The sequence below is a fragment of the Pyrgilauda ruficollis genome, unplaced genomic scaffold (genome assembly GCF_017590135.1).
Source record: "Pyrgilauda ruficollis isolate IOZ18807 unplaced genomic scaffold, ASM1759013v1 scaffold146, whole genome shotgun sequence".
Taxonomy (NCBI): domain Eukaryota; kingdom Metazoa; phylum Chordata; class Aves; order Passeriformes; family Passeridae; genus Pyrgilauda; species Pyrgilauda ruficollis.
In genome coordinates, this window is record NW_024513210.1 from 637,923 (window position 1) to 655,435 (window position 17,513).

At 42.6% G+C, this 17,513-nt stretch overlaps 1 protein-coding gene across 2 annotated transcripts in view; it reads left to right on the plus strand.

The window, feature by feature from the left end:
- The window catches only part of TEAD4 (TEA domain transcription factor 4), a 51,223-nt gene that overhangs the window by 10,603 nt on the left and 23,107 nt on the right, over window positions 1-17,513 (plus strand). For both annotated transcript variants that reach the window (XM_041460611.1, XM_041460610.1), the window contains one exon: window positions 3,611-3,865. In XM_041460611.1, the coding sequence (XP_041316545.1) occupies window positions 3,859-3,865 (7 nt within the window). In that variant the 5' untranslated portion in view covers window positions 3,611-3,858. The remainder of the gene's footprint in view (window positions 1-3,610; window positions 3,866-17,513) is intronic.

Here is a 17,513-nt window from a genome sequence, read left to right on the forward strand (position 1 = left end):
AATTGCTGCCTATTGCTTCTGGCACAGAGTATTGCCTGGGACTGCACATGGAGCTTACTAGTGAAGCAACATTATTTAAGACAACTTTGCAGGCCTTTTAAGCCTTTGGCATCTTAGTGATCTAGAGGCATAGAGTTATAAGGATTTCCATGGCCATTTCAGTCTATGGAATTTCTTCAGAAGTTATCAAATAGAATAAAATTTTACCAGTGTGCTTTGTAATCTGAGTAATTACAGAGTTTAGCTGGAGATGGCCAAACATGCTTGATTTTATAGTCTGTATGGTTCCCCATTTTTTGTCATCCATCAGGGATAGCTTTAGTACCAAGAAGGGAAAGCAGAATCAGGACCCAAGGTGTAGAAAAGTTGGGATTGACCACAATAGCACATTTTGGTTCTTGCTGACCTAGATGTAATTTGAGATTAAACTAACATTGCTGGGCAAGGCACGAAAAGTAAGAAGCATAAAAAAAATGGTGTCTGCTCACTTCAAGATTCATATAATTTCTTCTGCCACTGCTTTTATGTTCCACATCTCCCTTGATTTACACCAATGTGAGAGGAAGTTCACATATTCTGTTGCTTGCTTTGTGGACTTCTGTTAAGGTACGAATGACATCTGCTCGAGTCCGTGCAACTTTTCTTTAAGGTTTGGAGAACAGAGTCTGGAAAGTTGTCACTGCCCTGAATAGGACATGTTTTCTCCTCCAGTTATTCTGGAGCTTGGATTAGAATGGACCCAGATTTTTCTGTGTCACCAAAAGCACTTAGTGCAGATGCCAAGTCTAGTAAAATATGAAATGATCGGGCAACAGCTCCCAGGGTGTGTGATGTGGGGAGGAGAGTTATGCTTCAGATATATTTATTGAGTTTCAACTTAAGAGTGTGCCGTGATGAAATCATCTGCTAGGTATTCCCCTGTGTCAGCATGGACACTAAGGAGATGAAAATAACTGGATTCAAAGTAGATGCTTTTTATGGTCGTGATGCTCCTTCATTCCTTAGGAGATGACATTGCCTGTGTGCATTGCTAGGGCATTTGGCTTGACAGCAGACCTGTAGCTTCCAGTGACTGTGGCTTTGGGAGTCTTGTAGTTGAGCATTTGGAGATGTTTTCACTTGGTGTGAAACCTGCTGGCTCCTGTGAGATTTGCAGCTCCCAGTGCAGGTGGTATGATGAATACACTTGCTGTGACATCTTGGGTTTCCTTCTGAACCCCTGTTTTTCAGCCTGTCATCACATGTTAAAACCAGCCTGTGCCTCGTGTTTGTGGATATTTTAATGAATGTTAACTGTGGAGGGTCTGCAGAGCCTCCAGGGACTAGGGGTGCTTGGGGAAATAAGAAAGGAAGATTTGAAGCAGGTAACTTCTCTTTCCCTGTCAGTGTCTCCCTGTGGAAAGCCTACTCCTTTACACCGATTCCCCAGCAGGACAATCTCTTAAATACCCGTGTAATTTTTTATTAGCATCTGTCGGTGAAAGGGGGAATGTTTGGCAAGGGAAGCAACTGTTACCCTTCATTTCAGGGTCTCCTAAGTCACACTGCTGGCCTTGGTGTCACTCACAGTGTGCTGGGATGTCTGCCCCAGTGGTAAAAAGCCAAGTGTGAGTTCCCCTCTCTGCCCCTCTCACTCCCATTTTATTATGTCTTTCCATGTTCATTAAAGCTCTGAAACTGTGTACCATGGATGAAGAGGGTTGAAATAATCTCATGTAGGTGCTGAAATGAATGGATGGGCAGTGGTAGACCATTCCAGTGGTTTGTGTGTTTCAAATACTCTCACAGGAAATAAGTCATATACTAGGTTTTCTAAATTACTTTGTGAACCGTTTGTTAAAATGCTGCACAGTGCACTGTGTCTAATTATTTTAATTCATATTGTCTATACTGAAATTAGTCAAAGGCACAGTATTGTCTTATTTCCTTAGCTTTTGGTGGGTTTTGGAGATATAAAATACATATCTGTTGCTGTCTAAAATCATTAAGGGGCAGCAAAACCTTCTGAGAGCCATTGTTGCCAAATCTTTACAATTTCAGGCTTTGAAATATTGAAGTTCTTAAAGAATGTCAGCTTTTATTTGTTTTTATTTTTTTTTAAATCTGGTCATTATGGTCCTGGAGAAGATTTTAAAAACACAAAATCCAAAGAGATAAGAAACTAAAGAAATACTTGAAAAAAGTTTGTCAGAAAAGTTTCTGGAGGTATGAGCCCTGAATTGTTGAAGTTCTGAGGTTGAATGAATAGACTGTTTTCCCCCTATATCAACTACAGCATGGCATAACTGCATGTTTTTTTGGTTTTTTTTTTTTTTTGTTGTTGTTTTTTTACGACTAGTTTTTGACAAATACCACATCCAAATTTCTCCTCTGTTCCCCTTTACATTTTCACTGTGATATTTCTGAGCTAGAGAGTTGCCATGTCAGACTAATCTCCTTACTCATGTTCAGTGCAGGTTTGAGGATTCTGCTGCTCTTGGAAAAAAAGTCCTTATTCTGATTTTCTTGCTACCCAGCTTAATGTGAGGGAGAGAAGAGGGAGGGGAGTTTTGTACTCTGGCTGGATTCTCAAATGCTGGCTTGTGAACATTCTTTGTAGCCCAGATAACAAAGCTATTAAAATGATAAACAAATAGCTTTGGGATTAAGGCAGAAGAATTATCTGTGTCTTTAGAAGCCATTTGTCTCCTGCCTGGTTGACTGGAAGTGTCTGTGTGGTCTGAAGTCAATTTCTCAATGAGTGTTTCAGCAGCTCCACTCAAAGGCTTCAGCCTCTCCTGTAGGCATTTATAAGTAGACTATAATTTATTGTAGTTTTCAAGAGCTAGCAGATGCCTTCTTAGGTTCAATGAGAAACCAATTTCTGCTCCTGCCCACTGGCAAATCTAATAGCTTGAGACTAGTAAGTGATGAGGGAGCAGAGGCAGAGGAAACTTGAAGGAATTTGCCCAAAGTCGTTCTGAGGATGAGCAGTAACACCAGGTTAAGCACCTTGGTTCTTGACCCGCAACCTGGGGCTGTCATCCCTGTACTCATGGTGCCTTCTGCTCCTGCCAGGATATGGTGCTGGGGTTTGGAAGACACTGCATTAATCTGTCTGGCTCCAGGAATGGCACGGCTGATCCTTGAGAAGAAATGCCAGTGTTAGAAGTGACACCAGCTACTAACTCAGATCCAGTGAAACATTATCTAAGAAAATTTCAACCCCAGTGCTCAGTGATGCCTGGATAATTCATCATTGCTTTAGTCTTTCCCACAGACTGAAATCCCTCTATGTGTGCTTTGGAAAGTTAAATAACAGTTACATGGATAATGACAGTGCAGGGAGAAAGAAATAAAGGAGATAAAGACGCGAGAAGACTCCTGAGGAGAACTGGGAAGTGACAGAGTTAATAAACCAAAGAGAGATTGGAGCAGGCTGTTTTTCAGAAGGATTTGTAGAAAATATTTTCATCTCAACACAAATAAAAACCCAACATGTGGTTGAGCTATCGTTCAAGATAAACTTGAAGTAAAACCCCTCGTAACTGAGATTTTTTACAACTTGTTTTGCTTTAGTATCTCCTTGGAGGGTTTCTAACTTCCCGCTGGGATGTGCTTGCCGTTGCAGGTTCTGAGTCTGCTCCTCCGCGCGGCACCTTGGAGTTTCTAGCTGGCACCATTACCTCCAACGAGTGGAGTTCTCCCACCTCCCCTGAGGGGAGCAACGACTCGGGGGGCAGCGAGGCCTTGGACAAACCCATCGACAATGACGCCGAGGGCGTGTGGAGTCCGGACATCGAGCAGAGCTTCCAGGAAGCGCTAGCCATCTACCCGCCATGCGGCCGCCGCAAGATCATCTTGTCAGACGAAGGCAAGATGTATGGTAAGGAGAGAGAGAGAGAAAGGCCACCACACAACGCTCCAGCCAGCCTGCCCCGTGCGCCAAATCGTGCTCCGGGTGAATTCCCTTCTCTCAGGTGTTCCAGGCTGGTGCTGTCGGAGTTGTTATTTAGGAAGATGGGTGTGAAGATTTTGACATTCATGAAACAGAAAGAGTTATAAGTATCTTTTTCAAGGGACTATCCATAAGATCTCAGAGCTGGGCATGCTACTGAACTAATCTTTATATATAAATATACGGCTTCGTGGTGTGACAAAGCCTATTTTTTATGGTATCTCTTGCTGCTGTCTTCACTGCTCTTGTTGGGGGTAAGAGCAGGTAATGGTCTGCATGTCTGGTGCTACAGGACAGAAGTTCAGCTCCTGAACCCCCAATGGCTCTGCTGCTGTGCAAACACCTACACTTTGTTAACTACCTACACTTTTCAGATCTTAAAGGCAGAAAGTTCTGTGTACTCTTTTCATTGTAGTTTGCCTTCTCATAGCCCTGGCACAAGTACCTTTCACCTGTGGATTCTTCTCACCTAGCTAACTAGATACCGAGCCCTGAGTACAGAGAGGCTCTGGCTTGCAGCTGCAGCAGAAGTCAATTTTGTACATGGCAGACATGCTTTTGAATTGGGTTTTTTGATCTTTTCCATTGTTAGTATTTCTTTTGATTTTGGTAACTAAAAGCTGGTCTGGCCTGGATTCTTTTCCTGAGTATTGCAAGAAGGCCCCTGGTACTTCTGTGACTAAAATGCAAAACAAAGGTTGAATACCCACTATTTGGTTTTAACTCCCAAGGTAGACAGTTTCTCCAAACACTAGCAAGGATCTTATGGAAGACAGCCCTCTTTCTACCCAGTCGGTGCTTGATTTTTTTTTCCTCCCATACACTGGAATCTGCCTGTCTTCACAGGCCCCATCATAGGATGCTCCTTGCATGCCCCGGAGCTTCCTACGGAGCACTTCACAAGTAATTCTGCAGGTTTCTGTCCACCCATCAGGCCATTGTTCCCTGAGCAAGGGAATGAATTGCTCTGATTGTGGGAGCGTGGGTGGGGTCTTGTTTACCTGGCCTTATCTACAGTGGATGGTTTTACTGGGTACACACATCATTGTACCTGGGAAGAGCAATTGGGGTTGGGTAAGGCTGATCACCCTGAGGCTAATCTGGGGCCAGTATTCTCAGGCAGACATCAATTCCTGCTCTGGGCTGGCGCAGACGTTTTTATGGTTGTGCTATGGAACCAACTGGGGAACTAATCCAGCTTAAAGCTAACATGGCCAGAAAGGGGAAAAGATGTGAACTTTAATTTGGATACTGCCCAGCATCTTGTGCTGGTATTTAGAGAAAGGATGGTGAGACTGGGAATGAGCAACCATGACTGAGGTTAAAGTAAGACTACTCCTTTAGGGACTGATGCCTGCTTAAAATGTTACTCAGACTAAAATATTACCTGAGAATCCACCCCATGGTTATTAAGCATGAACTAGTGACGTGCATCTTGGTGCTCTATGTCTGCATTACTTTTCATGATGGATGACTTTTAAAATTACTGGTGAAAAATTACAGTTGTGTTTTAAGAGTGTATTAAATTACTGAACATTTTGCACGGCCCCTAAAGTATTTCAGCTTTGGAGTGAATGTGTCAGAGCAGAGAGTGAAAGACAAGAAAAGAAATGAGAGCAAAAGTGAAGCACAAAGGGATACAGAAACCAGTGACACTTGGCTGGGCCTCACTTAGCATGGATTAGTGTTGAGTAGAGCACACCTAGTTGACTGGACTGGTGAAGTGCAGAAGGTAAATAACCCTCTTGCAGGGTGAAAAGCTTAGGGCAGGCTCAGGGAGAAGAAATGAAGAGCTTTTCTGCAAGCCCTCCCCCACTACTCCAAATGGGACAGTGTCCCTGCTTGCCTTCGGTGCACCTGTTCCTGGTGTGGATGGTTGGTTCAGTGTGCTCCTGACAGAACCCAGGCACTGATTTATGCTCTCCTTTGCTTACTCGTCTCCAGGATCCAGGCCAAGGAAGTGGGGCCCTGTCTGGGATCTATAGAAAGATATGACCGGGCAGGGAGAATAAATATAGTCCCTGATTTCATCTTCTGTGCTCACAAGCCAGCTTGTGGAACAGGACAGGCTTGCTGTGGAGCTGGCCCTGCCTCTGAAGGGATGGTTATTTATCCACCCTGTGACTGACTTGCACAGAGCTCTGTGAACCAAGGGGTGAGGTGTTACAGAGAGCTCTATATGCCCCTTTCCCCTGACAAAACTGGGACCATTTCACTGAGGAGTGGCTCCTGTGGTTATGGACAAGATGTTCCAGGTCTTAGAATTTCTTCTATGTGCAATTTATATGCTTCTCATCTTTTGTGAGGCAACCTGTTGTCAGTTCAAAGTTGGCAGCTTTTAGCTGAAGTGTACTGAGGCAATATGAAGAATTTGTGCTGTTTTGCTTAAATGCATTTAAAATTGCACAGAAAGTTTGTGTTTCAGCCTCACGCTCATGTTTCCATGCCTCTTCAAAGCTGGCTTGTTTACAGCTCTTTAGACAACACTGCTGATTGCAGAGTGAACAGCATTCCCTCTTCACTCCAAAGTCAGCCAAGCTCTTCTCTGTACACTGATAATCTGTGTCCCAATTCCTTTGCTGCCTTTCCTTTCATTATCTTTTTGCATACTAGACATGTTCCATTTCTGCATGGAGGCAGCATCCTGACTGAGTAAGCTCATGGCACAGCCTGCTCTGGGTGCAAGCCCTCTCTGGCCTTTCCAGCAGGCTTTGCTGACACCTGCTTAAGGCACAAGCAGCTGTCTCCTGTGATATGGAATGCTGTCTTTTCTCCTAATCGTTGTGTTGACATTAGAAACATTGAGTCTGGGGCACTTTCTGCTGTGGTGACTTCTGGTACCACTAAGGTCTTGCAGAATAATTTTATGAGTCCTGCCTGCTAGAACATCATGGGGGTACAGTATTACAAAACTGTCATTTATGTTTTCCAACTATGATTTCCCATGGGAGAAATCATACCAGTAGCATTTGTACTAAATAAGCTGTCACCGAATTAGGTGTTGGGTGTCTCCTGGCATCTTCAGTACTGATGTAAAGAAAGGAGAGGGAAAAAGCTCAGTACCTTTGTGAGATTTGCATGGGGATGCTAAATAGACCAGGTCTCCCAACATTACTGAGAGCAGAGAAATAAAAAACAGTAACTTGCAAAGTGATACCTTTTTTAGATGTTACAAGAAAGACAGTAAGGTCTTGGAAAGCTAATGATTACCTTAGCTGTCCAGTGTTCCCTTCCACTGCAGGAACACCTGGCTTGGAGCACCGTTTTGCAAGAGGGGCTAGAACTGGTGGCAGTTTGTTGGATGGCTTTTCTGAAGCAGTCAGTAGCTTAGCAGCTGCTTTTCAAACAGCTCAGCCATTTCTGTGCTGAGCAGGGAGGGGCAGACAGCTGGGGGCAGTCATCCATCTCCCAGGCTGGTGCCATCTGTTTGTGAACTGCTGATAGGAAATACTTAGAGATGTCCAAAGCTTAGAGGCTGAGTGATAGAAGCAGGACAGTCAACCATGTTAGTAGGTAAAACTTGGAGCAGGCAGTGGACCACAAAGTCTTGTTTTTACAAGAAATGCAAAGTCTTGCTTTTACAACATGACTTAAAATGGGATGAAAGGTCAGTCTGATGCTAAAAGCTGCCAGGTCACAGGTGGTCCCTCCCACCCCTATTCTAAAATGATTAGGTAAATTTGCAGGATAGTGTCTTTATCTCAGAGGGATAAGTTATCATTTAATGTTCTCCCCAACCTCAAAGAGTCACTAAAATTAGAACTGAAAAGCAAACGCATAAATCCAAAGAAGCATAAAACATACACTGCCTGTCCTGGCTCATAAACACTTCTTCAGGGGAGGGAGGAGCATGGTTGTTATTTAAAATATGGAAACCTACAAGGTGAGAGAGTCTTCAAATGCTTTCCTCTGTATTGTAGTTTAGCATCTTACCTGGTGATGTTTCAGTCAAATCTATTGAAACATGCTGAGAATGTGCTCAGTTGACACTGAACTGAATGTTCCAGGTAATTGCAAAATTTCTATTTCAGCTGTGATATCCCTCAGAGAGATAATTCTGAAGCTCCTATCCCTTCCATTATTATGGCCTAGTGAACCCCAGAACAGCCCTTTATCCCATGATTTTGGAAGAAAAAAGGAATCTCATATTTTAAACACTAGAAGACAGACAAAACTTGGATTAGTGGACAATTGGTCAGGATGCAGACTTTGCCCTCCCCTCTGGTGGTAGGTGTGATGTTTTTGGAGTTGCTTAATATTGAGGTTTTGTTTCACTCAGTCATCTTTCAGCTTTGCTTTTGTGTGGCTCTGGTTCTTTGTTGTCAGCTAGACAAGCCAGACTTCTGGAGACATTAGCAGCGGGTTAAACTTCTGCTGGAGCTTGTCATGCTTTTCCTTCCATCTCCTTTGTAAGCCAAGTTTATGGTTCTTTGTGTTAAGCTGTATGTCAGTTTAACTGGTGTTTTCTGCATGCAAGCATAAAAAGAAAATTTTTTGCATTAATTCCAAGCATTTATTGAATATTGAGAAATTTGCCACTTTTGAAGTACCAACCCACCAGGAATCTTCTTGCAGTTAATAGTACTGGCTGTGGCATCTTTCCTTGACAACATGCTTAGTACTAAACATAAATATAGCAGCAATCTTATTGTGTACTACATGTTACCAAAATTATTGTGACTCCTTTTGTGGGGGCTTCATTCTGTTGGTTTAATAACGGGCACAAATTTTTCCTGTCCCTTTTGATTTTTTTAGCAGCTTTGTATTCCCATATTTATCTGTCAGGCTGAAAAACCAAGTGAGCTGTGTAGTACTACATTTTCCCCATTGTATATATCTGCAGCCACAGAGTTTTCATCACATTTAAGCGACTTCCTTCATTGGCAACATTGCATTACCCTTATGGCTCTTCCTCTGACTTTAATTTTTAAACTTCAAATTTTTTCTAATTCTCTTAAGAGTTGATTTGTAGTGGTATATTGTCAGAAAGGCACTTCGGTTTTTTTTCCTTTTTTTTCTTCTTATTTTTTGTTTTGTTTTGTTTTGTTTTTTGCATTGTAGATAACACATCCAATTTAACTGATTTCTAACTTAGTACTAAGTACTTAGTACTTTCTAACTTAGTAGGCCAGATTTATGTTTTGTAGGTGTGTCCACTCACCTGCCTTTTAACTGAGATACTATCTATATTTCATTTTCCAGCCTTTTCCCTGGTTGCATGTTACTGTTTTCCTCCTGCTCTTCTTCTGGATAACTTTACATATTTCCATTGATTTTCTGAAAAGTTTAGTTTTAAAAAGCCTTAGTGTTCTTTTATATTTTAAAACCCATTTCCTTCTTTAACAATTGGGTTCAATACTATCAGTTGCTAATTTGCTCTTACTTACTCTTATTAATGAACTAAACTATTAATTATTGCTCTTACTCTTATTAATTAACCAATTATTGTCCTTACTCTTATTAATGAACCAAATATTCATTAATACTTAAAAAATTCAGATTGAATTCAAAATCTGGGAGCAAAAACCAGACATGGAAAATGAAAGTTAATAGTGCCCAGTGACTTGGGTTTCTTCTCTCTTTAAAGCCAGTGCATGTAAAGCTATCTTCTGGACAGGTTTGTGCAAACACGTTACCAGAAAGATCTCAAAAACATGGAGTGAGTTCTGAGAAGAGCAAGCATACCAGACTTAACATTGAGCTCTGGGGGTTGAAGGGACTGATTTAGGAGGAAAGATTAAAGTAGCTAAATATACATAGCTTGGCTAAGTGATGACTGAAAGGTGGAGGGTGGGGGGACACATAATAACAGTCTAAAAATATTTGAAGGGTGTTAACATTTAGGAGGGAGAGGGATTTTATGTGGAACATGTGAGCATGACTAGGATTAATGGGGGAGAAAGAGAGAATATAGGATGGATATCAGCAAAGGCTTCGGGACAGCATGGTGCTCAGTGCTGAGGGATCTCTCTCCTCTGAAAGGCTACAATGGAAGTGCTGCTGTTGGGGGCTTTTAAAATTGTATCAGACAAAACTATAAGGATTGTATTTGTAGAACTAGTCCCAGAGAATATTGTGTGTGCATGTGTATCTGTGTTTTAGTGGATGAGAGGAGGATTCCAGATGGGCAGTGCTATGGTTTTACACGGGAGACAAGAGAACAGCGGGCATTACCGTGGCTTTACGCTGTAAATGTCTGCATTTTTTTGTTGTAAATTGTTAGTATTGTGATTCATGCTACCTGTGGTTTTGTGACAGGAGCATGTTTATTTAAGTGATTGACGCAGGAGCCCTGCCTTAGGTCTGAAACAAAAAGAGCAGACTTCTAGGTAAATTCCAGGAGTGCTTTCTCAGAGTTTGTCTTCTGTCAATTAGCCAAACGTTGAGTAGAGAAGGATGACAGCATTTCTCAAGGAAGGGTGTGCATATACAAGAGGGAGCTGATAATGTCAGTATGCAGAATGTGTGGACACCTGGCCTAGGAGAAAAGGAACTCCTGTTCCTTCTTCAGTGCAAGTATGAAAGCCTATCAGGTGAACTTCCTTTTAAAGTCTCTTTCAGAGGCATTCCTTAAGCAAAACTAGTGTGAGACAGCACTACCTTCCTATTTTCTAGTACCCAAAGTGAAGCTGCTTGTTCAGAAAAAGCCAGTTTTACAGCCAAAAGAACGAGCAGTATTCTCATTCATGTAGGATCCAGATAATTAGCACAGGAGAACTAGAGCTGTCTTTTGGTCTAAACAGTTGCTCATTAGCTAATCCATAACAAACCCTGTATTGTCTGTGTGTGGTGAAGATCTGGGCAGCAAAACTGGGAATGCTGTGTGCAGTTCGTGCCCAGACAGATGGTCTTGTAAATCTGTTGGTCACTGGCAGAGCTGACTGAAACCTCTGGGGCCTGGGTACACCTGCTGCTGAAGGGTGCATAGCCAGCAGCTGCTGCTCATTGCTGTCACCTTGAACTTGTGACCCGTCTGCTGGGTACTCTCCTTCACGTTCTCGGTCTCACTCCATGCACATAAACGGCCAGAGTCTTGCTCTGTCTCTGGCTTCTTGAACAGGAAATGACACTTTTCGTGTAAAATGCCTTTAGAATCACTCCTCTTTCCTCTTGGGTTTGATTTGTACAATGGCTGCAAACGCTTTTGCAGGAGTCTGTGGGCAGGAGTGCAGGGAGTGTAACCAGTGCTTGCTGAGGTAACCCAATAGCAGTGCCCAAGCTGTTGACTGCAAGTGCTGCAGACACAGGCTGGTTTCTAAGCATGGCAGTGTTGCAGGGAAGCACGCAGCACGTGTGGCACTCAGTTCAGCATTGCTTTCAACCCTGACTGGGGATTAGGAGCGTTCCTGCATATAAACACGGCATCATCGGCTTTGGTTGTAGAATGATAGAAAATTGTGCTGGGAAAGACCTTCAAAAATCATTTCATCTGCTCCTGGGCCCAGAGGCAAAGCCAGCTGTACTTGTGATGTTCATTTTTAGTCTGATCCTTTATGGCTAAAGTTGTGGGAAAGTGATTTGAGAAATCTAGATATAGAAGTTTTCATATAGAAGGTAGCTGAAGCACCTAGAATTGTGCAAATTCCCTTCTGGATCCATGTGCATTTTCAGGTATCTCTGCAGCTTAAATAGTTTTGTTGTCCTGATGTTTCTGCTCTCCTGCTTGAATCATTGTTGCCCAGTTATCTATCAGACTTACACTGTAAACTCAGGGAGCAGGTACTTAAAGAATCTGGACCAGAACTGTGCTAATGTTAGAAGAAAGAGAGCAGCGTGGGAAGGAACAGGGAATATCACAAGCCACTGGAAGGAATTTTCATGATCTTGGCAGAATTCACCTATTACCCAGACCAGTCCCTGGGTGACTATGCCATTATTTAATTTGTGGTTCTGCTAGGTTTTTCTGTTCACATTCTCTTTTCACCTGTTACAGAGTATGACATCTTTAACAACTATTCTTTATAATGTTGGGATGGTGCAGAACTGTTGTGTTGAGACCAAGAGTATATTTCCTTCAGAAATGGTGAGATGACCGTACAGCTCACAGCAGAAGAAAAGAGGCAGTTGCCACTCTTGTTTCCTTGCTCCCCTGCTCTGCTTCCAGTTTTGTGCTCTTGTTCTTTAGGCAGACTTCAGTTTCTAGTAGACTCCTTGTGGATACATGTTAGATTGCTAAACTGATAGCAACCTAGGTTGGCAAAATGAGCTGGACAGATTTCTGCCAGATTAGAGTTGAACTGACCCAGGGAACAGTCTGGTGATAGGGAGGGAAGGGGAAAGGCAATCACATTTTTCATGAGAGTCCAGGCATTTGTTTATGCTGATTCTATAACTTAATGGCTTAAAGTGATCACAAGCAATGGATGCACTGTAAATCATGATGCTATAAACTGAAGTTGAGTGGTGGCAACCATTCAATTTAAAAAATCAGTATTCATTTATTAATATAATGCAAGAACAGAAAAGAAGATGGGTTCTTTTGCTCTCCTGGAGGCTGCTGTGTAATTCTCAGTCTGGGACTGGGTCTTGGTGTGAGTCTCAGGTGCTAAGTGAAGCAGTCATGGCTCCTCACAGGACTGAGCCAGACCAGAGCAGCTGCCCTGAGAACTGCATGCTCTGTGCTGGTGGTGCAGCAACTGGCTGCACAGATCCCACAGACCCCTTTTGGCTCAATTTCTGTTGTAGTTGAAGCTTTGAGTGCTTGGTCAATGTTAAAAACAGCCTGTCATCGGGGAGCATGCACAAGATGAGCACTTGGGGCAGAAATCTGCCAAAAACTCTGTACTCTTGGTGCTGACCACAAAATCAGTAGAAAGGCTTAAGTTTTTGCTATCCCTTAAGACAACATCACTGAGAATTGCTTTCAGATGCCCCACAATTATTAGAAGATACCGAAATGAGCAGACATTTATTGATCTAAGGAAGAATTTAGCAATGTTCAGGTCTGTAATGTAGAGCTTGGACTGATGGTGACTGGAAAATGCTGTTGCAGTTAAACACGGGTTTCAGTGCTACCCTCAATAGTCAAGTTTCTCTGAACCCGGGCCTTTGTGAGTAAAGTGTCGTAGTGCCTCAGTAAGGTCCTTCTCAGGTGTAATCTGTTGGTTTGACATGCCTTTCCATGTAGGATTGTTATTGCCTCTTTCAGGTGTTACCTGATACACTGCCTGGCATATGAAGGACTCGTGTTACTATATGCAGCTGCTTTGGTATAATTGTGGGATTCCCCAGCCAAACTGAATCTAACCACTTTCTGTAGGATTCTTATCAGTCTTAACCCTGGGAAGTACCAGAACAAGTCCCAGCTCTGCTCCTTTTGCAGTCCTTAACGAGTATATGGAAGGGTACTTATTGGATGGATTAAGTTACATTTCTGTGGCCTGAGGCGATAATGTGGGAAAACACAGCTGATGAGGACATTCAATTTATGCACTGAAAAGCACTATGCAAGACTAAGGTGTGGTGAAGAGCTGCATAGCCTGGAGCTTCCCATTAGGCTGATGGGGAGGGACTTCTGCCTGCATACCTTGTTGTACCTTAGAAAATGCTCACCTTTACAAGGAATAACTCCACATGCCCTCGGGGCAGTAATTAGAAGGCAGTTTAACGCTGTTTAGCCTTTAGACAAATGATGCAAGGGCAGGAAGTGCCTTGCCCATTTTCTTACTTGTTTGTGTGTGAGGGTTAGGTGGAGCACAGTTCCAGGCTACAGTTTCTCTGCTGGCAAAACTGGTTTAAGAAGTTCTGCACCGATCCTTCCTCTGTTCTCTTTGCTGTGCCACTGCCGCGGTTAATGTGACCACAAAATGAACTAGTTCACCAGTCCATTTAAAAATAGGCTGATAGGGGGAAACCAAATCAAAACCAACAAAATCCATATGAGGATGGGGAGTTTTATTTTTTTCATTGTTGGTAATTAGAGTGGTGCATGTCAGTCTTTCCTCCCCTGTCCCCCCCTCCCCTTTTCCCATCAATTTAATTGGTACAGCTGCACACAGGAGTTGGTGGAATGTTGCAGGAGCAGCTAAGGACAGGGAAACCTCTTCACTTTGTTCTAACTACACCCATGGTGACTGACTTTTCATTTATCTCCAGTACTTGTTTGGAACCAGTAAAAAGCTTCCCCAAAACTACAGGGTCTGTAACTATTATTCCCCCGCCATACACCTTGTGTGAAGCATCTCTAAACCGACCATCAAGAAACAGCAGTTTCTAAATGGTGGTAGCATTGTTTGTGTTTCTGGCTGTGAATTTAGGCTGTGCTGTGGCAAACGAGAGGGCTAAACACCTTTCCAGCAGAAGACCTATTACACAAGAGAGGGTTTCAGTGTTTAGACCAGTTAGTAAATGAGACAACTGAGTTTTATGACCTTGGACACATGAATCACCCGACTGCCATGTGAGGGGTTTGACTGGCACTTTCTGCCCAGCAAAGAAAACTTTGAATTTGTCATTTCAGAAGAGGAAGGAGCTCAGAACTTGCACAGTCAAATGATGAAAAGTGGTATTTTGAGAAAGATCTGACTGTGATGGTGTTAATCACTTCAACATTGTGTTTTCAGGCTTTGGCTGTTTTGATATTTTTCAGAAATACTGGCCTATCCTTTGGTTCTTTATCTCAAAATCCCCTTAGTGTAGGGAGTGCATGAGCTCAGAGAATCTTTGTGTGGAAGGTTCATCCTGAGAAAATTCAAGCAGGGAATTAACGATCAGAATGAGGAAATTTTCTTCTCCCAGCTGAATATAAAACTCATTGGTGCGAGTAACTCTGCTAAGGAAACTCGAACCTGACTATTGAGCACTGAAGTTCTGCTCTGGTGGGGTCAAAGATGTCTTCATGGGATGGGTCAGTGCCATAAAATGCAATATGGTTTTCCATGGTCATGGGAAATGATCGCTGTGTGATGGTCATAGTGGTGTATTAAGTTTCAACATTGCCTTCTTGAGTAGAGGAACCAAACAAAATCTTCTCACCAAGGCTCTGGTGAAAAAACACTGTTTGTGATGAAAAGGAAGTCTTAATAAAAGTAGCATTAAAACTAGATTATATTAGTAAAAGTTGGATGTCTGTGCATCTTGATAACCATCTCAAAGACAAAAATGTGGTTTCTGACATATGTAGCCCCATTTCTCGAACAGCTGATGTCTAGGAAGACATTTAGCATAGCTGGGAGGAGGAAGCAATGGAATGAGAGATGGGAAGTAAGGCTGTGCAGGGAGCTGTGGATGGGGCAGACTCCAGTGGCAGTTAGTCCTGTGTGGTCATGCAACCACACTGCTTTTGTCTAAAAAGTGTCTGTCTGGTAAGACTTGGTTGGCAGTCAGTTTTGCTATGTATGCACAGAGAAACACTGACATTTGGTGGACAGATGAGTTGTCCTTACTTTTCCTCTTTAGTCTAGATTTATTTGTCTGATGCACACAGTTCATTCTGTTTATGCTGATTGTAACCAACAGTTAATTAAATAACTTCAAGGAGATATCATGTCCCAGGAGATATCAGTAAGTGACACAAAGAGATTGAAAAGAGAGTTGAGATGGCTTTCTTGACCTTGCTTTGATAAACCTTTCACTGGATACAGCTGGGTAGTTGCTTCTCTTACAGAACTGCTTATAAGTAGTTGTAAGCACAGAAAGATATTGAATCTGCTAAGAAACACTTCCATGCCATTTCCCACTGAGAGGATTTTGATAACTGAATTCTTTGATCTCAGTTTCTTTGACAACAGGTGTGTGAGGAAGTGTAAGTCCTAAAGAGATACTGCTTACAAGAGGCAGAAAAATTAATATACCTTTACTAACTGAAAGTCGGCCTGAAGCTTTCTATGGAAAATGCTTTCTATGGTGATGGGAATTCCCTTTGATTATCCCTCTCTCCTCCTTACAGGAAGACACTTCTCTGCAGTTATATTCAAAGGTGCACAGGTGTAGAATGGAGAATCCAAAAGCCTCCTTATTCACTTCTCTTAGCTATTCCTTCCTGCATCACTATTGAATGCAAAATTTTGCAATTTAGTGTAAGATGGAATGGGAGCCAGATTGCTGCCCTTGGAAATGTATCTGTAAAGAAAGAGAGGTAAAGAACATAAGGCAGTATCTCTTGACTGCTTTTTTTTTGGTGCCATGCTTCCCAGGGGAAGGCTCCGTGGAGGATAGAGGTGCTGTGCCACGGCTGGAATGTTGGCTGGAGCTCCGTGAAACCCAATGCGCGGTTTCGACAGAGGAGTCACAACTGTTGGCAGGTTCTGGTGACCACGGCAGACCTCAGCGGGAGTTATTCTAAGAACACAACATATGATCAGATTACTGAGGGACACTTTACAGGCTCTAAAAAATGAACCATCTGACGGTTTATGACAGCTCTGCCTGTTCCAGCCAAGTGGGGAGTGCTGGTCTTTGCTGACCCTGCGGCCAGGGTTGTGAAACAAAGAAGGTGCCTTCCAGAGCCTGTGAGCCTACAGACTTCCAGCCACATAACACCTGCTTACATCTAACTACTGATAAGAAACACAAAAGACATTTAGGACTTGCTTCTCTTGTAGTTTTGATTCATGGTAATTTAATACTGCCTTGCTGCAGTTTACTGGGCTTGGCAATTTACATAGTTCTATATTTAGTAATCTCTGTGATGAATGTCTTTGTAGAGTGGTCTGTTTGTTGGTGGGGTTTTTTGTTTGTGTTTTTTTCCTGTTTTTTTCTTTTTTGTGCTACCAGTATCTTTACTAGCTTAATATAACCTGCCACTTTTCTGTTTTAACCTGACTGTGAGGACATACTTCTGGAGTATGAAGACTATATGAGAGATATTAGCAAGTGGGAACTGAATTCTAAAACTGGAAATTTTGATGATCCAGAATTAAATGCTCTCTGTTATAAGAGTTTCTTTCTAGGGAATTTCTGTACTGGTGTCCAATATGTGCAATTTGTACAACAATTTCCCTTCCCACTAGTCTTTTTTGGTGAAGTACATGGCCTGAGAGAACCTAGCAATTTTTGCTGCTGCTGTTGTCAAAGTCAAACAGTTAAATGCACACTTATGGAAATACCTCCCAGTTTCCCAGGCCTGACTACAGTTTGTTGTCTCTCCTCCCTGCTTCCTACTCTGTTTCCCTTCTTTTGTTCTCTCTAACACTCAGTCCCTCTTAATTCCTTTGATCAGGTGCTGGGTGACGCAGAAGATTGGCATCACTGTGTAAATGTCTCTTTCTGCCAGTTCCTGCTTTTTTTTGTTTTGTTTTGTTTTGTTTCCCCTCTGGTGCTCCTTGTTTCTTGCTGTTTCTCATCTCTGCATGTGTTTTCAGTGGGCTGCAGTCCTTTCAGGGTTGTCTCTGTTCTCACATGGGTGCTGCAGTTGCCTCAAAGTGTTCTTCTGTCATGGAACAACTTTTTCCAAGATGACTTTTCCAGCCACATCCCCAGGAGTGTCCCCTACCACATGTCACCTTTTCTCAATATTCATCTTTTTACATATTTTGTATTTCTTCTGTGCATTCTCATGTCTCCTTTTGCGGTTCCTCGTGTGTCTCCTGTACCTACTGGCTCTTGCTCTTACCAAAATACATTCGAGCAAAGGTAG